This window comes from Camarhynchus parvulus, chromosome 5 (genome assembly GCF_901933205.1).
Source record: "Camarhynchus parvulus chromosome 5, STF_HiC, whole genome shotgun sequence".
Classification (NCBI taxonomy): domain Eukaryota; kingdom Metazoa; phylum Chordata; class Aves; order Passeriformes; family Thraupidae; genus Camarhynchus; species Camarhynchus parvulus.
In genome coordinates, this window is record NC_044575.1 from 20,877,532 (window position 1) to 20,903,193 (window position 25,662).

General features: G+C 41.1%; 1 protein-coding gene across 3 annotated transcripts in view; it reads left to right on the top strand.

The window, feature by feature from the left end:
* Positions 1-1,146: 1,146 nt before the first annotated feature.
* TTC17 (tetratricopeptide repeat domain 17) overlaps positions 1,147-25,662 on the top strand; it is a 54,354-nt gene continuing 29,838 nt past the window's right edge. For 2 of the 3 annotated variants that reach the window (XM_030949051.1, XM_030949050.1), the window contains exons 1-14: positions 1,147-1,362; positions 13,722-13,811; positions 15,164-15,333; positions 16,333-16,444; positions 17,549-17,680; positions 18,372-18,481; positions 18,770-18,914; positions 19,296-19,435; positions 19,670-19,830; positions 20,147-20,259; positions 21,193-21,333; positions 21,776-21,891; positions 22,999-23,173; positions 23,668-23,745. In XM_030949051.1, the coding sequence (XP_030804911.1) occupies positions 1,147-1,362; positions 13,722-13,811; positions 15,164-15,333; positions 16,333-16,444; positions 17,549-17,680; positions 18,372-18,481; positions 18,770-18,914; positions 19,296-19,435; positions 19,670-19,830; positions 20,147-20,259; positions 21,193-21,333; positions 21,776-21,891; positions 22,999-23,173; positions 23,668-23,745 (1,899 nt within the window). The remainder of the gene's footprint in view (positions 1,363-13,721; positions 13,812-15,163; positions 15,334-16,332; positions 16,445-17,548; positions 17,681-18,371; positions 18,482-18,769; positions 18,915-19,295; positions 19,436-19,669; positions 19,831-20,146; positions 20,260-21,192; positions 21,334-21,775; positions 21,892-22,998; positions 23,174-23,667; positions 23,746-25,662) is intronic. The other variant, XM_030949053.1, reaches the window with a different exon arrangement.

Here is a 25,662-nt window from a genome sequence, read left to right on the forward strand (position 1 = left end):
CTCAGAAAGTGGGGAAAGGAAGAGGGCAACATGCAGCCAGTTTGGGAAAAAAGGAGGCTGTGCCCTCCAAAACCCCTAGAGAGAGAAAACCCTACAGCTGTGTGCCTCAGTGGACTCTCTCCTTTTCCTGGAATAAAGTTGCAGGACTCCTATTTCCTTTTTGGACATAAACCTCGGGCGTCTGTGAATTTTCCTGACATTTTTAATAAGCAAGAGCCACTTGGAAGGTCAGCCTAGGGTTTTTTGTGGAATCTAATACGCCTGATTTGAAAACTCTGGCAGCAGTAAGGAACTATCATACTTGTGCAGTATTTTCTCTAGGCTGACAGAAACCAAATCCATTGAACCACTGACATACCATTTCACCATTTTGTAAACTTGTTCTTGTTTCTCCTTAATGAGTTTGAGTTGCAAACGAATGTTGCTGTTTAATAGGCGCTGGGAAGTTTGATGTTCCCAAGAAGCTGGACTGCAGAAAGATTGAACAGATCAACATTTGAACGTGGCAGCTTTTAGATTTCTCTCGGTATTGGGGAAACAGGCTCCCGCTGCTGGGTTGGTATTTACTGTCAACTAGAACAGGAAAAGCAAAGTTCAGGTTTTGCTGTCTAACTGGAAAGCATTAGAAGGGATGTGGCCTTCAGAGCTCTCTTCACCCAGCTCCCGGGAAGGCCGGCATTAATGTGTATACATGGCTGCGGGGTACGGCTTGGTTTGTGCTGGCCACAAAGTCGTTCCCTCGACCCGTCGTGGCAAATGTTCCAGTGCCCCGGACAAAAATCACCTCTTTTAAATCGAAATTCAGCGTGTCGCCACACGGCGCTTGTTGGCATTTAACGCCGGCCTTATGCTCGGGGCAGCAGCTCGGCCGTTACCGGCGGCTGCCAGGGCTGCGGGAAGGCGCCGTTGGCCGGGCCCGGCTCCCCGCGCGGGGCAGTCGGTGCGCGGTGCTCTAACGGTGCTCCCAGGCCACGCTCCCGCTGCTGGCCGCCCCTCAGCCCGGGGCAGCTCCAGAACTGAAAGCGCTGCAGCCGGGGGCTCCCGGCGCCGCCTCAGGCACCGACCCGGGCCCGTCCCGCCCCCGCCCCGCTCCGCCCCCCGGCGCGGCCACACCGGGCCGAGCGCGCGGCACCGCCCGCTCCCAAAATGGCGGCGGCGGCCGTTCCGCTTCCGGGGGGTGCGAGCAGGCCGGGATTGGGGAAGATGGCGGCGGCTGGAGCGTCCGGGCGGGGCGGGCTGGGGCGGGTATGGGTCTTCTCCGGCTGGGCCCTGGGCCTGTGCTCGCTGCTGGCCTCGGGGACGCGGCCCGCCGCTGCCACCACCCACTGGGTGGTCACCGAGGACGGGAAGATCCAGCAGCAGGTGAGCGGCCCGAGGGACGTGGGGCGCTGCCCACCCGGCTGCGGAGGCACGGAGAGCCCCTGTCCGCGCCGTCACTCACCCATAGCCCTGATCTGCCCCGAGCTGTGCGGCGCGGGGCACGGGGCACTCGGCCCGGGGCGAAGCCCTGCCTGTTCCCGCAGCCGCTGCAGCAGCCGGGCGCCGGTGCCGGTCGCTCCCGCGGCCCCGGCACAGGGGTCTCCCGCAGCGAGCTGGCGTCGCTTGTGAAACGTGGCTTGAATCCGCCGGAGCCCCGAGGAGAGGCAGCGGGGAGGGGCGGTCGGTGGGTTGGGGTGAGCCGAGGATGAATTTCGGCTGGAACTCTAGAGCAGCGGCCGTTCCTGCCTGGGGCCGCTCCCGGGAGCCTCCGGCACGAGGCCGGGTCCCGCTGTGGTGGCAAAAGCAGCGGTGCCGCGGCTCCGGCTCGCAGCCGGGACCCGAGGGGGGCCCCGGGCAGCCCCGGGCTCCTCGCCGCGGGGAGGGGATGTCAGTGAGTTTGCGATTTTTCACATCCAGCCGCACCCGACCCGGCCACTTTTCCTTCCTGCTGGAAGTAGGAAAGAGAAGCGGCGGCGTGTGTGCTCGGTGCCGGAGCACACGCACGCCCTGTGGGTTTAGTCAAAATGTCTTATTTTAGTGAGCTGTGCCGCATGTTCACTAGGCGGCTTGAAAGAGTCGATCTGTATCTCATATTTAGGCTTTTTCTTAGTTGTTTGCCTTCCTCTTTGTTGTTAAGGGAGCAGTACTAGAAATTTACTTTTGTGCCAGATCTGTCCGTTTCCCTCTGGAGTGGAAGAGTTGATCGCTGTAGCAAGCAGTGTGGCCTTCCCCCTGTACAAAAGAGTGGAGATATGAATGCCCATTATCAGTTTCCATTTGTGAGGATTTTTAGTCGGGTTTTCTGTCAGAATGCATTGAGGTCCTCAGACAGGTGGAGCAGACTTTTCTCTGCAGGAAACTCCTCCTGTCTTTATGGTTCTCGGGCACTTTGGCTGTCTCGGTGGATCCAGGCACTCTAACACCCTCATTAATAATAAATTAATTAATGACACCACTTCCAGTGCTGTCTCATCTCTTTTTGCTGCTTAATATAGTGGAGAAGTGGTGCAAGTATATGATAATGGTTTGGAAGCATCTGTGTGTGTATACTGAGTGTATATTATAACATTTGGGCTAGGTGTTGATTTTGATTATTGCAAGAAAAGCAGCTGTGACTTGGAAAAAATCCAATTAGATAAAAAGGCTTGAAAATCTTATTAGCTAAATTCATTACTTATTTGAAGGCATGGTTTTTCATTATGTCAGCTAACTGATGGTACAGGTAGAAGCTTCCACTGTACCATTGCTGTGCATTAGTCTTTTCTATTACAGTTCCAAAGGCTTTGTAAGCAGGGGCATTCGCATGTTCCCTCTGTCAAGTTCTCAAAGTCTGTAGGTGAGGTGAGAAAACAGTATCTGTGGAATAGCTTCTCTTACTTGCATGGTCAAAATTAATTCACCCATTTCCAGGTGTGCAAGGCAATTCCAATTATAAGTATGTTCTTACTTGGGCTATGAGAAGCCAGATTCTTCGGTACCTGGAATGTAGTGCTGCAAATTGTCCAGTGAGCTTTTTGTAATTAGATGCATTTTGGCAGCTGTTAGTGGCTCTTGTGAAAATTGTATTTAAATTTGTGCTTATTGCTATTGCCAACTCTGCATGACACCTCTGAATTTCATTTTTTCCACTTACTTGTGTTTTGGGGAATCACTGGATAAGTTTTTTAGTAAACTTCAATGTTGTTTTAAGTGCCAAAATGTAGCAGTAGTTCAGTAGTTAGCAGCAAAAGTGACAGTCTCCACCTGTCCAGCAGCAGGCAGGAATTGTTGTTGTCCCACTCTTCATTGCACAGGTGCAGTCACACCTTGAGTGCTGCATGCAGTTTTGGGTGCCTCAGGATAAGGATATTAGACTCTTAGAGTGTGTGCCCTCCCAGAGGAGAGCAAGCAGGCGGATGGAAGTTCTCAAGGGCTACAAGAAGCAGCTGAGGTCCCTCAGCTCATTCAGCCTAATTCTGAGGAGACCTCATCCAAGCATACAACTTCCTCAGTCAAGGCAGTGGAGGCACAGGTGCTGATCTCCTCTCTCTGGTGACTGGTGAGAGGACATGAGGAAGTGGAAAGAAGCTGTGCCACGGCAAGTTCAGACTGGACATTAGGAAAAGGTTCTTCACAGACAGGGTGGTCGGTCACTGGAGCAGGCTCCCCAGGGAAGTGGTCTCAACACCAAATGTGTCTGAGTTCAAGCAGCATCTCAGCAGCACTTGGAAGATTCATAAGGGATTTATCAGTTAATTGGTCGAACCACAATATTCCAAAATATTTAAGCTGTCCTCATAATACCAACAACTTATTAACAGGACAAAAGCCTCCAACTTCACTGCAGAGCATTCCTTTGCTTTAATCTTTCAGAGTATTTTTCTTTAAGTTGTTATGTATCATGAGAACTCAGGGTTCCATTCCAACCTGAGATACTCTGTGATTCATTGGCACTGCAGACCTCTGTTTGTTATGTGCTCCAGGGAATGTTGCTGGTGGTCAGCTGTTGTTGGACCTTGCACTGCTCATTGCAGTGCTTCCAGCACAGCAGTTTCTGACTGCAAGTGGCTCCTGGTAGCAAAGAGTGGTGATATTAATCAGCATTTATATGATTTAATTTTGGAAATACTAACATTCTTAAAGTCTGAAACACATCTTCAAAGATTACCAGCTTTTTAGAGAGGCACAGGCTTGATCTTCACTTGGACTACTTCACTTTATCTGAATGAAGCCTATATAGTTAAGAGATAGGCAGAACTTAATTGATAGTAAGACCCAGACATTCCCACTGCTGAATGAGCCACTCTCAGTGGAAATGCAGATGAGCACCAGTGACAAGTGACTTCCTTGTAGCTTTGAGTTTGCTGCTGTGAGCTTTGTTTTCCTTCTTACCAAAGTGCGGAACCAGTGGGTGAGGAGCTGACAGCAGGAGTCACAAATCCTGACCTAAATACAAAAGATCATTGCTGGAATGTGTTTGAGGGAGGAAAGATGAGATTATTATAAATTATTGACCTAAAGCCTCTCTTAGCTTTTTTTCCTTACAGTGCAGCAAGGGTGCAAGCATTTAATATGGGACTGTATTCAAGCATTCAAGTGAGATTGACTTTTCTGTGACCCAAGGCCACAGGAGTACCCTGGCTCAGCCTTGATTTCCTAGTGGTACAAAAACCTGGCAGCAGTGGCAAAATTAGCACAGACCAAACAATTTTCCATATATCATCAAGATTTCATCTAGTAAACAAGAGTACTTGCTAAGTAGGCCCTGTTCAAGTTTCTAGTGAGCATTTCTAAATGACAAAACAAATTACTAGCAGTGCATATGATATTTCAGAGTCTCAGCCATCAAGAAAAAAGCCATCAAGCTGTATCTGTTGCTATAGTAGCTGGTTTTCAGATCAAAGACATCATTCTCTGGATCAGTTCATATTCTTCTTTTAGTCTGAGTCTACCTTCAAATGTGTGCTCTTGCAAGGCCAGACTGACTAATCGTCTCTCTTTAATGAGATAATATCTGCTCAGTGCACATGTTTATAAGCCATTTCACAACTCACAGTATAAAGTTCAGGCTAATATATAACTGATTTTTGACAGTGCTTGTCTACCAGTAGGGAAGCTAGTCACTCTACAGAAATACTAGTGTGCTTCCAGAGAAGAGAGAAACTCGGTGTAAAGAGAGGACAGACAATTGTCACATGAAAAGCAATGCAGAATGCAGTCATTCGTGGCTTTAATGGTGGGGACCAGCTGCTACCATGGCTCGGAGACCTGACATATGAGAGCAGAGGTGGGATCTTTCTAGAGATACCTGGATGGAGGTGATTAAAACTGAGCAAGCTAGTGGGGACTCAAAGGGCTGCCTTTTTGTGGACTGCTGTAAACTCTGAAGAAGTTAGGTCAGAATAATGAAACAAAGTACAGAAACTTCTAGGCAGATGATCCAAAGCAGGATTGGGAAAGTGTTGTCAGGAGCAAAGAGCCCCTGGCAAGAAATCTGAGTTGGCAAAAAGTTGTTTTAGTTTTAATGTGTTGTCATGTGTTTTGAAGTTCATGAGAGATGATCTGGAGAGGAGAGTCAAAGAGCAATGCTGGCTAACTTATTTGGAATTAAGACAACCAGCTGCTCAATGAATGTGACATCTGGATTTCCCGCAGTGGTGTAGTGTGCTTCACTCTGGCATAGTCCAGTAGAGAGGAGAGACAGTACCTGCCAGTTGTTCATTTGGTTGCAGATTTGAGTGCAAGTGCACCTCAAGCAGCAGCAAGGCAAGTTGATTCATGGATGGCTTTAGAGTTAGTTAATGCATTACTCTGTCTGGCATCTGAGTGCACATGTATGCTAACAGGTTGAAATGAGAGCAGTGGTCCATGTGCTCAAGAATACAGGAAAAGCAGCCATCCAAACCCAAGGAAAGCTGAGATTCTAGTGCAGCCAAATAAAAAGCTATTTCCTGCTTACAAAAGCATCTTCTGTGATACATTAAGTAGTCCTATCTTGAAAATGACAGGTGAATGTTTGCTTTGCTCTTACTCTAAAGGTTAGTTTGCTTGTTTGCATGAAATCCTGCTTGACTGAATTTCTTATCCTTCCAAGTCTATTGTGTGCTAAACAACAAAAAAACAAAAGACAAACAAGTAAACAAAAAAACCCCCACACACATACACAAAAATTGTTCATTTTTACTGAATTGTGTAAGGTGGAGCTATGCCTTCCCCAAAATAGTTGTCAGTCCCTCCTTACGAGGATGTGCAAAGACACCTGGGCTGGTTGGTTTGAATGTTCTGTAGTTTATTAGATGTTACCCTGTCCCTAGGATGAGCTGAAGCGGAATGGTTCTGATGTAAGGTTTTCTTTAAGGCATAGGTAAGGTTTTCTTTAAGAAAAGGAAAACTTGTTTAGAACTTCTCTCTTGATCACCAGAGGACCATAGGCCTTCATGTGCTATGAAAAATAGTAGTTTAAAAAATATATATCTTTACATTTTCTGCCTTTACATAAGTGTAAAAGAAGTTTTTTAGCCTGAATGTTTTGTGAATGGCTGAGTTGCTTAATGTCCTTGTCCCAGGCAGGCATTTAGAACTGCACTTCACCAGTGCTGCCTGCTCCCAGGGGAGCACAGCCTATGTCTGTCTGTGTCATTGTGAACATCATAACTAGATCCAAATTTATAAAAATAGGCCTTGTGGTAGCCTGTATGTGGCATCAGAAATGCAAATGTTTCATTCAGTGGAGTCGTGGTAGAGAAGTGGCTTCCACTGCTCCCAAATCAGCAGTGAGAGATTTGCATCTGAGGTGGACGAGCTAAGAGGCAGATCTCAAGGGCTGCTGAGTTGCAGCTGCCACAGTCCAGCAGGTAATCTTATGGCAGGTTTTGACTGCTGACAGAAAAGCTTTGGTGCAGAGATGTCTGGATTATCTGAGCATGGTAATGCACACCAAGGCAGTTCCGGCTGGAAGTCCAGAGTGCTGCTGCAGTGGCTCTGACCATGTGTAGGGCATGTCCTGCTCATTCCTCAGCTCCTGGTTTTCATACAGCCTTTGTCCTCTGGACACACTGTGTTCCCAGGTCCCGTTTCTTTTAGGGTCCTCACACTGTATTTCCTGTTTTCTGTCACCTTTAAAATAAAGGTTGGACAATCTGAAAAGATGATATGAATAACTGTTTCAAACTGGCTGTTCTGTGGTGAGGGTTGTGCTTTGTGCCTGGAATGCCTTCCCCTTATTGTGAGCTTCACAGCTGACGGGTAGCCTCGGAATTGGCCCAGGCACATGTTTGCATGAAGACCCCACCAAAGCCCAAAAGATCAGAGTCAGCAAGACTGATATCCACTGTTATTGCGTGTACCTGCCTGCTTTAAAAATACACTGCTGGATAAAGTCATTTCCCTCAAAGTTTAACAGAAAAAATTAATGGGTTTTCTATTGTTCATTTGCTGAAGAAATTACTGCTCAGAATTAATCTTTTTTAGATATCTTGTAGGTCTAATAATTAGTCTTCCTGTCTGTATTTTCAATATTAGAACACTTGACAGTTTTAGGATTTGGCAGTGAGGAGACATCAAGAACCAGTCTGCTTTTATGAAAAAAAGTACTTGCTCTTTACAGATGTAATCTGAATGATCTCTCCATCTCTTGTTTTGATTCAGCTGAGCATATAGGGACTGAAGAATATAAGCCTTACCTAGAATATACAGGTTAGAAATTTGTACCCTTAAATATGACTAGCAACACATTGGACACATAGTGTTCCAAGTAAAGTCTTGTTTCCCTTTGATGCATTTAGATCTGTTACCTAGGATATTCATAGCTTGTGTGATGTCAGTTGAGCAGAGCTATTCAGTAATACTGCAACTTTGTTAGGTTTTATTTCTGAAGTGCTACAAGTGTTTAAAATTTGTGTTTTCCCTGTAGCACAGTTAGTATTAATAATATCAAAATATCTAGTGCTGTTTGTTAACAGGTTCTGCAGCAGTAAGCTTTTAAATGGCTCTATACTTATAAAAACTCATTTCAACGTCATTTTTCTGTGTGAATTTTTCAGTGACAATATTGGAACAAGTATCTTCTGACACTGCCTACTCATCATTTGGATGAGTCAGTTTATTTTCCAGTTTTGTAGTTTGTCTTGCACTGAAACCTGTACAGATTTTTTGTGGCATTTCCTCAGAAATGCTATGTAGCATAATGTTGGAGTGTAAAGTATCTCGAGACAGCAAGAATATACCAAAAGACAAGCACTAGTTTTCAGTGCTCCCCCTCAAGACTTCAAGACGTTCCAGCCTGTTGGAGGGGGAATTGCCTTTATTTTGTACAGTGACAAAACATCCACTGCCTGTAAAACAAATATGGGAGCCCATATTTCTGTATGTCATCATTTGATACAGTGTGTTTTCAGCTTCTTTCTCCAATAATCTGCCTTCTGCATGTAGTATAATGCTTTTAGGATGTGCAGAGGCACTAACAGCAGTTCTGATTTTGATGTGCCGGTGCCTCAGTTAACAGTGGGGTTTCCACAGTGCTTTAAAAAAAAGCCTTACTTAAAAATAGTTGACTGAGGCATTCATCGACCTTCATTTTAAAATAATTACTTCCTGGTGCAATGTAACTGAATTGTTGGGCAAAATAACCTGGAAAGTTTGGCAAAACTTGCAAGTCTAATTGCTGAGAGACTTTGATATGTGGAGGTAACATAGGAGACTAAAACTTCAGGGTTTGATTCAACTCGCTGTCTTTATTCATTACACAAATTCTGTGTGTCTCTCGCTGAATCAGGTTCTTGGTGTACTTTGTGACAGTGAATAAATTTGAACTGTGCTTTATAAAGAAACTTTCACCTTTGGGCAAAGTTGAACAGAAAACACTTATTCTAAAAGTGTTTTACTGGCAGGCTTTCTGCAGTGTAACTACAGTAGCTGTCAAAGGTTCAAAGAAAGCTTTTCAGCACAACTTTTTTTCCCTGTTTACTGTGTTGGAATTGAAGTCAAATTCTTGCATTTCAAGCACTTCATCTTGCATGTCACAGTTTCAGCACTTTGGAGGAAGAATAAATGAATGTGGTGCTTTGCTGTCAGCCAAGCAGAGTTAAAAATTACTAAGTTGGACAAAGCATCTGTTCTGGTGCAGGGGTCTCCACTCTCCACACCATGAGGCTGTGTTTGCTGTGCAGGTTGACATCTGTTCTGTTTCATCCCAGAGGACCCTTATGGAGAGTTGCTTACATTTTGAAAAACATGATCCAAGTCACAATATCTGTGTATTTTTCACTCGTCTGATTCCAAAATCAGGTGACAAGGCACGACAGACTTTGCATGAGGTGGTGAAGGTGGCAAGTGTTTGTAAGAGCACAAGCATGACATGAGTCTGAGTGAAACCAGTATCCTCTGAAATCTACCTGGAGTCTTGTTGTGGGAAGGAAGGGCATAATCCAGAACAGTCCCGAGGTATCCATCAAATTTTATTTGGACTATTGTATTTCTGACTAAGTGAGTGAAGCTCTGAGGGCTTTTCCAAGTCTCTGGGCTATGTTGCCTTATCTTTGAATTTTAATAAGCCGCAGCTCACAAGAAAGTTCTGATTATTTTGTGGTTTTATTAAGGGTATAATTTTCCTGGTTTGGGGATGTGGCTGCACAGGAAAGCAGGAAGATGCCAGGTGGAACTTGAGCACAAGCAGCATGAGGGAAGTGTGAGCATCCATGTAACAAGCCCTGCAGGGCTTCAAGTGTGTCTTCCTGATTTCAGCACATCCTGCTTCCCACTTATCTTTATCACTGCTGCTACTCATATCTGTGCTGTACACATTATGCAGTTGCAAACCTTTGTTTGCAACTTACTGTATTCTTCATGAGGTCACTACTCCCCTCAATGGCAAACACAGTATTGGTGCTCTTCACAGCTCAGTATGTCAGCTTTGTCTTTTTCTTACTGTACAAATGGCTGGCACTGTGAAGAAAATGTGTTTGATGTAGGGATGGGTGTTGTAAAAAGCTGAATAATGAACTGTAAGTCTTCACAGCTTTGCTGACTGGATCTGAGATTAATAAGTTTCAGTTCAAAAGCCATCAGTCTGTCACTACAGAGAGGGGGGTAATGAAGAGCTTACCAGGTGCCCACCAAAGCTGCTTTATCACTCCTCCTCAGCTGCACAGGGGAGAGAAAATACAAGAGAAAGCTCAAGAGTTTGGATAAGGACCGGGAGAGATCACTCACCAGTTACCACCACAGGCAGAACAGACTCAGCTTGAGGAAATGAGTTAATTTATTACAAATCAGACCAGAGTAGGGTAATGAGAAATACAAGCAAATCTTAAAAATACCTTCCCCCAACTCATCTTTTTTTTTCCTGAACTTAACTTAATTCCTGATTCCTTACCTCCTCCCTCATGGATGGTACAGGGGGATGAAGAGTGGGCATTGTGGTCTGTTCATCACAGAGTGGTTTTACCACAGCTTCCTCCAAGAAGAACTCCTCCTCCAAGGAAGAACTCTTTCCTGGATGCCAATGTCATGTCCCTTCCACAGGCGAAAGTCCTGCATGAACACTTCCAGTGTGGTTCCTTCTCATGGGCTGTCACAAACTCTTCCAGCTCAAGGTCCCTCCCAGGAGATCCCATCTTTCAGGAACAGGCTGCTCCAGTGTGGGTCTCCTGGAGGGCCACAGGTCCTGCCAAAAATCCTGCTCTAGTGTGAGCTTCCCACAGGTTCACAACCTCCTTTGGGTATCCACCTGCTGTGGTGTGAGGTCCCCCCTAGGCTGCACGTGGATCTCTGCTCCCTCATGGGCTGCAGGGGACAGCCTGACTCATCATGGTCTTCACAACAGGCTGCTGGGAATCTCTGCTCTGGCACCTGGAGCACCTTCTCACTCCTTCTCCACTGACCTTGGTTTCTCTTGCATATTCTTACTTTTTTTTTGGCCACAGTAACTTCTTTTCCCTTCTTGAATGTGTTATCACAGCAGCACTGCCACAGTCACTGATGGGCTCGGCCTTGGCCAGCAGCGAATCTATCTCGGAGCCAGCTGAAGGCTTCTCTGTCAGACTTAGCTTCTGGCAGCTTCTCACAGAAGGCATCCCTTGCCATGCAATCCCAATGCAACTACTAAAATTCTGTGTTAGGAGCTTTGTGCTTACACACTGGTAAGGTTAACTTTCTACTAGGCTGAAGGATTCTGCTGTTATTAAAAAGTACTTATTTGTTGGTGACAACTGAGTCAGATGTGGAAGGGAAAATCTGAAGACTAAAGAAAAATATCCTTAACTGGGATGATTTCCTGGTGGATCACCATAACTTTATGAATTAATTCAATTATATTGCTGTTTGGCTGTTGAAACTTTGGTTTCTGCTGCCAGATAATAGTTGATGGGAGTGTAGTACTTATTGCATTGCTTTCCTGTCAGCCCACACACACTGGGTTGGTAACATACTGCTCCAAATTCTCCAATACTAAATTCAGACTTCTCATGAGGCTGTCTTGCCAAAAGTTAAAAATAGAAGGCGACCCTGAATATGATTCTGTTTCTGAATGAATGATAAGCCAAGATCCTTCATCTTTCAGAATAAGGTTTTCTGATTGGTGATGCCTGCATAACTTTCTCCAAAAATGCCCAGATGCTGTTTGTCACTGAAAGTAGGGCTGATATTCCCCTCAGTGACTGTGTGGAATCATGCAAGCAGCCTTTAGATGTCAGATGAGCAGTGCTATTTTGGAATGGGTAATGAAGTGCTTTAAACACAGTAAAACTTATTTTCTTTGCAAATTAATCTCTCATTCATTTGCACATACCGTGGTCATTTCTTTAGCAAGTGAGGCATAAACCAGTGCCACATTCAGTGCATAACTCTGTCCTTGTGTGCAGCCAGTTCAGAGTGAGGTGGGGCCCGTAGGAAGAAATAGGAAATATGACCGTGAATAAAATGCTGTAGACTTTAATACTTCAGCTAACAAAATCATTAGATTTTTTTGAAATGGTATTTTCTGTGCTTCTCTGCATCATGGTGGATACTTGGTCATCCTTTATTTGCAACAGTTTAATCCAGAATCTCCAAATTCACAGTGTAAAAATTGATTAGTGTCAGTAGCACCCATTATTTTTTATTTGTCTGGTGATACAAGAGAATTAATTTGCTAAGGAAGAAACTGAGTTTTTTTATGTAACTGTTTGGACTGTATAGGTAGCCACCCATCAAAATGGCTCCATACTAAAAGAAGCCCTGCAGCTTTTGCTTTGGAAAGGAATACTTAGCCAAATTCAGCCAAAACCACCCTTAGGGTTTAGTAAAAGGAACAAGTGTTTATATCTCAGAGGACAAGGTCCTTACTCAGTCAAGAATCTTGCAACAAATGTAGACTTCACAGTCAGTAGTCCAGAGAAAGCAGATTTGAGCTTCTTACCTGACTCACAACCAAGAGAGTACAGCCTAAGGTGTAGCCTGTTGACAGGACACGTTATGACCAGAACATATGCTGGACATGCAGTTCTCTGCAGTAAGAGAGTGTAACAGAAATTTGTCCAAGCTATTTGGAAAGGTGACAGAAAAGGAAGAACTGTGGTTCTGGAGGTTCTCCTGCACCTGTATATATGGCAGACTTCCATTAAATTGTAATGTCATCAAGTTTGCACATCTTCATGCAGCAGCAGGTTCTGTATCCTGAAAACTTGAATGGAGACTGAGCAGATCCAGGAAAAAACATCTTGATGTAGACCATCTAACAGTCATGTTAAAAGTGTGAGATGTTTCTGTCCTTGTCAGTTTTCACCCTGTCGTCACATACTCCTATTTCCCTGTTTCTGTTCTCACGCCCATTGAATCCTTCATGAACTAATTTAGTTTACTAGTTCAGACAAAACAACCAGGAGGGAGTTACATTCTGTTCAGCTCCTGAGTTTGGGTTAGCTTCCCAGAGATCCTGGTGGTTACCACAGCTGGTGTGCAGCTAAGTGTACTGCTCTGACCCTGACACAGGGGAGGAAACAGGGCTGCAAGCCTGGAGGTGAGCCTTTGCATCAGCTCAGCTGCTGCTCCACCACCTTCTCCACTGTAGGGACTTTCCCCACCCAGTGAGACAGCAGAGTTTGGCATGAGGACAAGGCTGGGGTGTTTCAGCCGTGGGGTGAAGTGCTGCAGTTAACTGAGCCCAGCCAGGGGCTGACGTGTAACTGCTCTATCTGTGACTTGCCTCTAATGTCCCTCTTCATGGAGCTGGGAACTCCTCTGCGTAGCTATGGAAGCTGTAGCATGGTTTCTGTAACAGAGTTTACAGTCTTCCCCTGCTTCCCTCTTGATTTTGTTCCTTTACTTATTAATTCTGAAGGCAGTAGATCCTAATGGTGGGCCAGTGTGTTAAATGAGTTGCAGAGAGGGCTTGAACACCTATATGCCTTTTGAGGGACGTGGTGGAGGAATTTTCAAGGTGCAAAAAAAAATAAGCTTCTGTGATTGCAGTTTAAGATATCTAGTATTTCTGCAGTAAGTACTCTTAGTAATGTTTGTTGTGGAAATTTATTTGCCTCTTATGCTTAGAACTTGTGTACCTGATTTAATTAAAATTGGTTTAAAGTTAAAAGCATGGGTTGAATTGGATTCTCAAATGACAATGTTGTTTGAAGTATGGATTTTCATAATGAACATGTTATGAATGTTGACTGGACAGAAAACCTCTGAACAGACAATCTGTGATTGAATGAACAAAATTGCCTTCTTTTAAAATCACTATAATTAGGTGAATATCTTACATGATGGACTGTTAAAATGTCTTGCAGGTGGATTCACCAATGAACTTGAGAAACCCACATGATTTGGTAATACTAATGAGACAAGAAACAACAGTTAACTACCTCAAAGAACTGGAGGTAAAGTATAACATTTAAGTACTAATTAATTCTGAAAATACAGATTTTTTTTTCCCATAGACTTTATAGTGATAGTTTTAGATGACGAAAAAAATTTGTTATTGGCAAAGTTCTCCTTCAATGAAAGGATGAAAAATTTTTCAGATCTCAATAACTTTTTGCCTCAAGTTTGCCTAACTGGTCTCCAGTTGTATCATTCCCTGTTGTTAGCCATAAATCTTAACATTTTTGGGTAAAGTCACTAGATTGTGTTGTACTGTATTTTGGAAGAACACAGAGCAAATCATCTCTGTTTTTCTTCAAGCCTTTTTATTATTGAAATGGGGTCTGAGACCACCCTTTTGGAAAGGGTTTAATGAACTTCGAACTGATAAACTGAAGTTTAAATATAATAGGGGTTAGGTAAGCAGACAGCTGACAGCCCTTCTGGCCATGCACCCCTTTCTTGTGCCAGCTTTGGTTTTATCAGATTGGGATAAATAAGTTAAGCTACATGAACACCAGAGAAAAGAAAGCTAGATGAACACCAAAGGTAGCTTTAGGTGAATGGGTGAAGTAGGAGAAAGGAAAATAAGCTGGACTGCCCCTGGGGTGACTCTGTTCAGCCAGTCTTTCTCATCAGAGTACAATCTTTTTTGTGGTGATGGACATTTTAGCTGTGGATAGAATAACACTTGCAAGCTTTTTGGGGCATGGGTTGTGGGTGTGGAAATGGCTGATGTCCAACTTCTGGTACACAAATGACTTTGAGCAGCAGTTACCTATTGTAACTTATAAAATTCTCATACAAATTCTACTAGTATATGTATCTCTTGTTTCACAGTAGCATGTAATCAAATGTGTATGGCTTTAATTACAAATGCGGGTTTTCTCATTTCACAGATATTCACGTACAGTACTATTCACATGTACTCATGTTCAGTTGTACTTAGCACACTGACTGATGATGATTTGTTGCAATGTCTTGTATTATTTCCACAAGGTGTTACTGACAGAAAGGGGGCCAAATGTGAAAAGATTTGTTGTACTTGTAGCAACCATTTCTTCTTTTCCTAAATGGCCTACCATAGATTTGGAATGATACTAGCCTGCTTTTTAGGCAAACAGGAGAAATAAGGGCTCATTCAAGTTATATTATCTCTAAGGAAAGCATTTATATGCCATCCAAATCCAAAAAAGTCCTACAGATGTTATAAAAGATAAGGAACTATTACCAAAATTTAATGAGAATTTTTTAGATTTTCTTCAGATGAACTTTGTTTTAAGGAAAAGGTGAGACTGTTGAGTTGTAACAACTGTAGTGTTTGCTTTCATTGGTGTCATATGCTTCTGTTTCCTTTTCTTCCCTACAGAAACAGTTAGTTGCTCAAAAGATTCATATAGAGGAAAATGAGGACAGAGACACAGGGCTGGAACAAAGGCATAATAAAGAAGATCCAGACTGCATTAAAGCAAAGGTGCCCCTGGGGGACCTAGATCTGTATGATGGCACATACATCACCTTAGAGAGCAAAGATATCCGGTAATAAGATGCTTTAATAACATACTTTATATTCTGAGATTTTTACTGAATGAAAATAAAATCAAGAGTACCTCTAAACACAAGTGAAAAATGACCAGCACTGACTTTCTTTAGATGGCAGTTTTTGTTTTGTGTTACTGTGGAATAAAATTGAAACAACATCTGCCGGTAGTTGTGAGCAGGTACAATGTACAAAAGCTGTTTCCCCCAAACCATCTATGCTAGCCCTGCCCTGAAACTTTTCCTTTCTTCCCAGTTCTACCACTGTTCCTTGGTACCGATACAACCAGATGTGTAAATTAAAGTGAAATATGTCATGTAGAAGGGGGTTGAATTTGCTTGAGTGTGCTTTCAGTGTTTTGAGCTGGATATTTATTTTAGTGGAAACTGTCTTGACTCAAATTTGAATGAAATTCCATTGATTACCAAGCTGTTGAACTTTCTGCTCATATTTTGTCCCGTGTTTATAAAGTGAAGGATGAGCAGCCAGTGTACTTGACATTCAGCTTCATTGGTAATTCATCTTCAGGAATGACTGTTTTGTTTTAGTTGGTTTTTTTATCATAATCACATGAGTACTTGAAGTGGGAAAAAATCAATTTTATTGTCATAAACCTTCATTTGGACTTCTCATCCCCCGTATTTGGGATTGGTTTGTTTGTTTCAGCTGAAGAGCCTGCATGCATTGCCATTTGCCTGGCAGATACATCATTAATCATAGCAGTGATACACTAGGTTGACCCTGATACATTTTGGAGGCTATCCAAATGTTGATATTTTCTGTAAAGCAGACAAATTTATTTACTTTATCCTATAGCCATGACATCCCAATACAACTGAAATCTGGGAATACAGAATAAATGGGCTAATGAGCCCGAACAGGGGATTTCTGTAATGATGAAGTCAGAGTACTCTCTGTATCAGCTATCGTACTCTCTCTTAGGAGCTTCAGCAGTATTTTAATCTGCAGTCTGCTGTGTTATGTTATTATGTCCTCAGCCCTGAAGACTATATAGACACAAAGTCCCCAGTGCCTCCAGACCTGCAGCAGCCAGACTGTACAAAAGTTCTAGATCTTCCATACAGTATTCATGCTTTTCAGCACTTACGGGTAAGTGAGCAAATGCAAGTAAGTATTTTCCCCCATTAGGAGGAGGAATAGAAAACTGCTACTGGCAGTTCTCACTCCAGGTTGAAAGGTATTGTAATCTTCCAAGACTGTTTCACACTTTTTTAAAACTACAGTTGGGCCCTGATTAAAGTACTTGTGTACTGGAGGTTACACCTGTTCCATCAGGTATACAGTTTCTCTTTTGTTGTTTTTTCCCTTATTATAGAAGGCATTTTTAGGAAAACGGAGTCTTTTGTTTTCATAATACATTTCATTAGCAAATTGGTAGCTTTCATTGAGACTACTACTAGCTTGTGAGTCGTCTCAGTTGAAATTTGGAGAATGCTGAACAGGATCATTAAAATGTGTGAAGATTCAGAATAAAAAAATTGTTTGCAGTTTTGTTGGTACATCCTAACAAACATGAGTGTCTGTTTGGTATCTGAATGCCAGGCCCTAACCCAGAGGATGAGATAATTGTTCCCTACTAGTACAAAGTTCAACTGCTCTAAAAAAGTTAGAGCACAAGAGTGGTAGGAAAACTGGTTTTGTCAACAGCATTATATGAGCAGATTTTCTAATGCAGATGCAGCTTTAGTGCTTTTATCTTGATATTTATTTTATTGCAAGTCTTTTCATCAACAAATAAGGATTTTCTTACAGCTAAACACTAAGTGGGTTTTTTGTTTCTGGGTCTGGATGTATTTTTGAAAGAAGTGTGTTTGTGCTTGGGGAAGGAAGAAAGAGAAGAGGTGTAGGAATACTTCCACTGTGTGAATGTAACCTTACAACACTGACTTCTGTGCTTCAGTGGTCATTAGTGAAATCAGTAGCTGCCAGATACAGAGTGCTACCAGAACTGAGTATTTCCCTTGTAGAACTCACAAGTAGAGGTGCTTTTGGCTGCTTCTACTGTTTTCCCATCTGCAATAATATATATTATTATCTGTCAGAGGTGAAATTGTTCTATCAATTCCCAAAGATCTTGAAAGGAAGATAAGATTGTAAAATAACCAAGCCACGTGTTTTCCTGGAGTAATGCTTTTGTTTGTATTTCTCTACTCTAAAGTGTCAGCAAATACCTGTATTCCATTTTTATTTCAGGGTGTCCAAGAAAGGGTTAATCTTTCTGCACCCCTGTTACCTAAAGAAGATCCAATCTTCACATACTTATCACGGAGACTGGGAAGAAGTATAGAGGAAATAGGTCACCGTATTTATGACGGGCTTATGAAGGTATGAAACTGTAATCTTGCTGGGTGCACAAAAAAGAGTGCTGGAGAGGTCTCACAAGTTTAGATACAGCTTGTACAAGCAGTCAGATCCAGTTTTGCACGTGTATTTTTGGTTTACGGTTCAGTTTCAAAAGGCAAACTGAGACCATTTTCTGATAGGCAAGTAGAAGCAGGAGAAGGCGTCAGAAAAGGCAGTAAATAGATAGTTTCTGTCATCTTTAAGGATTTATGTAGTTATGTTGTTTAGCAAGCCACATTCTTTGCTTTGTCAAGGTAATTAGAGTTTTAAATCAAAAAATACAGGTACTTGAAGAGCAAAGAAGAAACAACAGTACTGAAGTGTGTATGATTTTGTTAAATGTCTTCCTGCAAAATCTAGGAACCCTCATTGAACTCCAGCTAAGATGCTGATGCTTAAACTACTGTCACCTCTCATTTCACCTCATTTTGTATTTTTACCTGCCTGAAATGCAGAAATTCTGTTTCTTTAATACATGAGTATGCTAGTTCAGTGGTCCTAAACATTGACAACTGTTGCAAATGGCAGCTTTCCAGTGGAGAAGGATAGCTTAGAGCAGCTGAGCGCCAGCTTTGGTGCTCAGATTTTCATCCTATAGTAATTAAAGCCCTGATTAACCTTTTAGTTCATGTGTTAGTAGTTCGTACAGTTCATGTGTTTCTCTTTACTGCAGAACTCTTCTTCCTGGGTACTCTATAACATGGCTTCTTTTTACTGGCGAATAAAGAATGAGCCATACCAAGTAGTAGAATGTGCCATGCGTGCCCTTCATTTTTCTTCAAGGTAAGAATTGCTAATAAGGATTTCTTCTCAGATTGCTTTTCTAGTTATCCTGGTTAGTAAACAGGTTTTAGTTTCTAAGACAGTATGCTAAGGAATAATCTATGTTACTTGTTCTTGGTCTCTATGTGCTATACTAGACATATAAATAGTTGAGACCTTTTTCTAGCAAGTGATATGTTTTAATGTGTGACTGGCAAATTAATGTATCCTTGTGCATGATTCTTACACAGTCTTACTTTAATTTTAGTTTTTAATTTTTTTCCTATTTATTTTCTTCTATTCTTTTAGGCAAAATAAAGACATTGCACTGGTAAATTTGGCAAATATTTTGCACCGGGCTCACTTCTCTGCAGATGCAGCTATTGTGGTTCATGCAGCTCTGGATTACAGTGACTTCTTTACCAGCTATTACACTTTAGGAAATATATACGCAGTAAATACAATCTTTATTTTCCAAGACTTGAAGAAAATTAAATATTATTTAATCTTTTGAGGTTGACTTGTAATGGTTTAATCTTTTACAGTGTGTCTTGTGCTCCATGTGCATCTCATGCTTAATGCTTAAGATTCTGTTAAGATAGTTTTATTCAAAAGTCTGTCTATTAGTAAAGGCTTTTCTCTGCACCTGGAAATAAATTCCAGTAAAATTCTTCTGCAGCCTTTCTTTAATAGATGTAGTGGCTTGAGTGTCAGAAATGACAGGCTACTTGTTATCATAAATTAAAATTTCAATTAATGGCTTCTTTAAAAACTGAGTATTGTTTATTAACTATTACTGCACAATGGCTAATTCTCTCTCTTGGTCATTCTTCAGATGCTCGGAGAGTACAACCACTCAGTCCTGTGTTATGATCATGCTCTACAGGCCAAACCAGGGTTTGAGCAAGCTGTAAAAAGGAAGCATGCTGTCCTATGTCAGCAAAAACTTGAGCAAAAATTGGAAGCCCAGCATAGGTAACTAAAATATCCCAGTGGCAATGCTTACAATCTAACTTCTGTAGTTCTGTTGCAGCAGTTATTTACACTTCAAGAAGAATTGTTTTTAAATTTCTGTATTTCTTTGATTATGCAATAGAATTAAGCATAAGAATACTTTAAGAAACCTAGAGTTAAAAATATGCAAGAGTGTAGGAAAAGGTGATATTCTAAAAAGCATTCAAAGTAAATCTTCTCTGTTTAATTTCCAAGATCACTTCAGCGAACATTAAATGAATTAAAGGAATATCAAAAGCAGCATGACCATTACCTTAGGCAACAAGATGTTTTAGACAAGTACAAGCTCATCCAGGAGGAACAAATCTTGAGGAACATCATTCATGAGACACAGATGGCAAAAGAAGCTCAATTAGGTACAACTTTTTAGTGTTCATGCTCATTAAAGCAATGAAATACGGCACATATTCAGATAAGTGTCAGGATATAACTTCTTCATATATTCAGATAGCCCTGAGTGGCTCTTGGGTTTTTCTTATTAAAACAAGCGATTGTAGTATGTTCTTGAGCAGGAAATTCTTTTTTGAGTCTTTTGAGGTTGGAGTTTCCTCTGGGCTGATGGAGTAAATAAAAAAGATTGACCATACTGGGGGCAGAGAGGTTGACTGTGTGCTGTCTGTCTTCTCAGAAACCATACTTCTCTAGTATAAAAAAATATTTTCTGCTCTGCAGGGAACCACCAGATTTGCAGACTGGGCAACCAGCAGCATAGCTTGCACTGTCAGTGGGATCAGCCTGTTCGTTATCACCGCGGAGACATTTTTGAAAATGTGGAATATGTTCAGGTTTGTCTGTGAATTGATACCACTGCTTCAAGTTACATCCCATTTGCTTTACTAGCAAAGTAATTTCAGTTTTTTCAGGGTTGACACAAGGGTTACATTTTGGATGTAGTAATTATAGTGAGAAATCTTAGTCTTTTCCAGAGTGCAAAGTATTTTAAAGCATATTTCTTTTGATACTAGTACAGGCTGAGAGACTGTGAACTATAGAAATAGAGAGGGTTTCTTGTAAAAGGCTTTGTTTAACCTAGAAAAGAGAATTACTTGAAATCAAAAACTTCATTTTAGTCCAAAGCCTTAGTTCCCTATGATTGCACCAAGAAAATTTTGTACAAGAATATTACGAAGTTCTGGAAGCAAGGTGTGTACTAATACTGAAAATCCAAAATGACAGGCACGTAAGCAACAGCTCTACTGTGTTAGAACTGCAGATAAGGATTATGATTTCCCTTATTTTGCAATGTGGAGTATGTTCTGTAGTTTTCCCTTAACTAGTTTAAGAAATAGGAATAATTATTTTTAATTTTGCTCTTGTCTTCTTGTCTGATTGTTTTTGCTATTATAGTAATTGCAAATTCAGATTATTGAAATAATTCTGAAAGCCATGAGTCTTAGCAATTCTGACTTGATTTTGAGCTGTGCAATCTAGATAAGTAGATTTTATTTTTGGCCTATTACAAGTATCTGCTTGGTATCTTTTAGCATTCTTTCCTTGATTTGCACTTGAGTTTTCATTGTTGGCTTATTTACAGTATGAATATTACTCTTTCATGTTCTGAGTGGATCAAGAGGCTTAAATTCCTTTTTTTTTTTTTGCTACCCACAGTTCAGCTTATCAGTGAGGCTTAACTACATAAGTGGGGAGGGGAAATAAATGGAGAAATTCAACAAGGAATGTACCATCTTTATTAAAATCTGTCTTTCTGTTGTTTCTAGTTTGGTGAAGACTCTTCAACTTCTAGTATGACATCTATGAATTTGGATCTTCATGCAAACCAAAGTGTTCACAGCCAGTCCTTGCAGTCTTCCCCTGTGGCTCGTTCTGTTGTTTCAGTGTGGAGTGTGGAACCCAGCAGAGTGAGTGAAGAGGATGAGCTTTGCCCTTGCACAGGGGAGGGGTGAAAGTGAATCCTCTCCTTGCTTGTGTGAAACTTTTTAGCGTCTGGGCCGCAGTTTTGATGTGGGACAGCACTGGAGAATGTAGCATTCCAAATTTCTTCAACATACAAGTATCTGCCTAGTTTCTCTGTACTGGTTTCCCAGCCTTTGAAACTACTGGAACACTGAGGGAGTTTTTCTATAAGCATCTGCTGCAAGTAACGTGGTACAGCTAAAGATAGAAATTTCAACTGCTGATGTTAAAAAAAAGATGGAAAAATAATAGCTATAAAGGTCTCAGTTTTGTTTTGCTTTGGTTTTTTTTTTTCAGACTATCCTTTATTATCTCTTTTATTACCTAGTTTATTAGAATATTAAAAATGCTGAGAAAATATTAAAAAATAATTCCTTTCCCTCTTAGGACAAACAGCATATTCTTTGGCCTCAGCGGTCAGAATGCATGAAATCTTTCCCCAGAATTCCTGACCCAGAAGAACTGCCAACTTATTTCTTGCCTCCAGAAAACAGGGGATTCAGGCAAGTGTTGATTTTTAAAAGCTATATTTGTAAATCTTTATTTTATGAGTGAAGAGTATTTTCTTTCTGGAGAGGATGGATGCAATTAGTAATCAACAGCACAGAGGTGTTCAAACCTTTTTCTCTGGCCTTTCCACAGAAGGAAGGCATTTTCTTTGATTGTTATCTTTGCTGTAAGTATAACAGCCAGAGCCAATTTCATGGTGATTCTTCCCTGACTGTTGGTCCAGGGTGAGCACATTAAACACAGACAGAATGGGGATTTAAGCACAAGTCTGAATGTCTTGGGAACTATATTAATAAAAAAACAGCTTGAGAGAGAGAATGAGGTGAACATCTATTTAATAACTACAGTTAACTCTTGTACATTACATACATCCTATTAGCTTTAGTTATGATGACAGAAAACAATGAAGACCAGAAAACAGTAAAAAAGGATTAGGAGTGGAAAACTCCAGCTCGTTCCTTTGGGACAGAGGTAGAAAATCAGTTTAGTCATGGAAGAGTCAGTAATACTTGTTATTATATAGGATAAAATAAATGTGTCTGTACTGCAATAGCTAACTTACATAGATCAATGCAGTGTTGTAATACCCTAGTCGCTTAAATTATGACAGTGGTAGTAAAAAAGCTGTTTTGTTCTACCTAGTCATTGTAATACTAGTATTGAGCCTGTGTTAAATGTTCCCATCTGAAAACATCCAGCAACTTCCTTTGGAGAAAAGCAGTTTTCATCTTAGAATGTTCTTTATACGTAATTTGGCTACCTCTTGATGTTTTTGAAATCAAGTTCTAGTGTGAAAAATTCAACTTTTTTTTATCACATATCTGTTTAGTCCTAAACTTCATAGAATCCTTATTAGCATAATATGAGAACTTTCTGTTATCTCTACTGCACTGTTCATTGTTCTTATTATTCTGTGCTTAAAAATGGAAAGTAAAGACCTTATAAATTATTTTTCAAGGGAAGGGTGGTCCTTGAGTTCTTGATGTTTGCAGCTCGTGTCTCATAAGAGTCTGCAGTACGAGGCTTAGCAGATTCGTGTATTTCTACATGATGACATGGAGCACATGCTGTTAATTTGTCTTGGTTCTCCTTCTTACTAGAATCCAGCCATTACTGAATATTCCAGGAGATACTGTTGAGCATGGAGAAGCACAGGCACCAGATTGTTCTTCCATTACTGATGCTCGTAATAATGAATCTCTAAACATACTAGTCAAGGAACTAGACACTAATCTAGATTTGAAATTCAGGGTGCCAGACAATCAAGCAAGACAGGTAAGAGACGTTTTCTTGTTGGTTCTCTTCTGGTTTAAAATCCTCCTTTTTATTGCCTTAAAAATGTTATTCACATCATGAAAGATTTTGATATTTCAAGGTAATCAGTAATTCTGAAAAATGTGGGCAAATTCTTTCTAATAGTATTGGAGAAAGGGTTAAGTTGTCTGGCTTCTTTCAGACGCTGACCAAAAGCACACAAAATGGAAAATTTAATTTACTCTTTGAAATCACATCTTTCTTTTAAATCTAACAGTCACTGGATAATGATTCATTTCCAAGAGCTACTGCATTCTACCAAGCTGATAACTTCGTAGTGCATTCTGGAGATTGGTTGCTTTAAGTGTTATGCGTTCACATCCTCCCCTTCGTACAATATATTTATCTTCCCTTTACTAAAGAGAAGATTTAAGGAAGCAAGTGAATGACCCTTGTAGGTCTTGACTGTAAAATTTATTCAGTAGTTCGGGGAAAAACAAATCTTTGTCTTCCAGGTTTTGCATTCTCGTATCAACAATGAGACTATTTCACTGGCAAAGATAGGAGTGTTTCTAGATCATGCCATGAAAAAGGTATGTCCATCTGTCACATTATATGAATTCAGAATTCTTACTTGAGATTTGTTTCTATACATCTGAAGTAGTCAGTGACACACTAGAGAGGAGTTTATTTGCTACCTGTAACTGAAATGAAACTAACTTTAAAAGCCATGTTTACAAAGCAGAAATATGTAGAGAAGTAAGTATCTAATTTAGCTTAATGTGGACCAAACAGCCCTGTAGTTGCTTGTTCCTGTTGTAAGGATATGGAGCAGCAATATATTAGCTAATTCTGGCAGCCATTTGCTTAACTGGGAGAGGTAGCTTGAAGCTACTCCTCTGTCTGCCACTCCTTCCTGCATGCCTGCCATGTGCTCTTCCTCCTCCTTCCCACTACCCTGCTTTTCCCCCTACTCTCCCTCCAAGGAAACCAACCCTCTGTCAATCTTCTGTCAGGATAATTAGCACTCTGGGGCAAAGAATGTACCTCTGTATAGAAGCCTGTGGAATGCCTCCTCCATCTTGCGTGGGGCCTTTGAGAGTCAAGTGACAGGAAGCATTGAGAGAGACGTTGACTCTTTTTGACATGTCAAGCTGATATTTCTCAGTTTAACTTTCTTGTAGAAGTTGTGTCAAGGTATTACATGTAGATTCTTTTTTAGTCTAAAATCAGTACCATTTACTATGTGCATCTGTCTTAACCAGGAGAAGAAATGAGCAGTAGGAGTTGATTCCTTTTATTGTGTTGTTCAGAAGAGTCCTATACATGTCTAATGTCTTACTGTGCAGTGCATGAGTATTTTGGTTTTAACTGTAGTATTCTGTTGCTGTCATGCTAAAAGCCTGAACTTTTCTGCCTGCTGATGTAAGAACAGTCTAGTGTTTTACCTGTTCTGCTAATGATAAACTACTTAGAACAGGAATGCTAAAGTTAGTATCTTTGTATTGGGAAAGACAAAATGCTAATAACTTGCTGACGATTTAGTTAAGGGAGGTCATTGAGACCTGTGAATGAAGAGTAATTCAGTGAGGAGTTTGCAATGAAGAGCAACGTGCATTGCAAAACAGGGATCATTAATAATCTTGAAATCACAGGTTATGTAAGGTGATGAATTCACTTCAAACGATGAATTTTGTATCCTATTGATATCTTTCAGTTCATCTAGAACCATAGTTAGAACCCTTCTGTGGGAGGGGTTTTTTAAAACCTGGAACAAAAATGTTCTTACTAACTCAACATAGTATCACTGTTTTGCTTCCTTAATCCTAGCTGTATGTTTCCTACTCAGGCATGCATTTGGGCTTCATGTAGGTAGAACTGAACATCCATTTCAGGTATTGGTTTTATGCTGTAAATGTTTTGTAGAATTGGGTAATACCGAATGATGAAAATATTAAAAACTAGAACATGCTACTAAATAATTACAAAGTGCATCTGAAAGTGGATGTTTTGCCTACCTCTGTCAACCTGTCAGTATTTTCGAATTCTGATATTTCTCCTCTAGGTTGAGTGCTTCTTTTTGCTGTTAGAGGTTAAAGAGGAGGAAGGAACATTCAAGGTGTATTTGACACTTCCTCCATTCTTTCATCTGCGCTCACTTATTGCTTACTATTTTACAATCTTTAAACAGTATCTAATGCATGCCAATTGTCAACTTTAATAAGACAAATAGATAACTAAATCTAAGAAAAAGCAACTCTGAAACCTTAAATTGACAGGGAAAGGTAATGTTAGACAGAGGACCTGGAAGCACATCTGCCTGACTTTCAAGTTCTAGCATTTTACACTGATCTGTGTTTGTATAATTTTAAGACTCTGCAGTGGCTCTCAAGCGTTGCTTCCTGTAGTGAACTAACCATTATCGCTTGTACATTTTAAGGGAATTTTTGGTCATGATACAAAGTATTCATATGAGTGGAGCGTGAGCAGCAGCTACTACTAAATTGCAG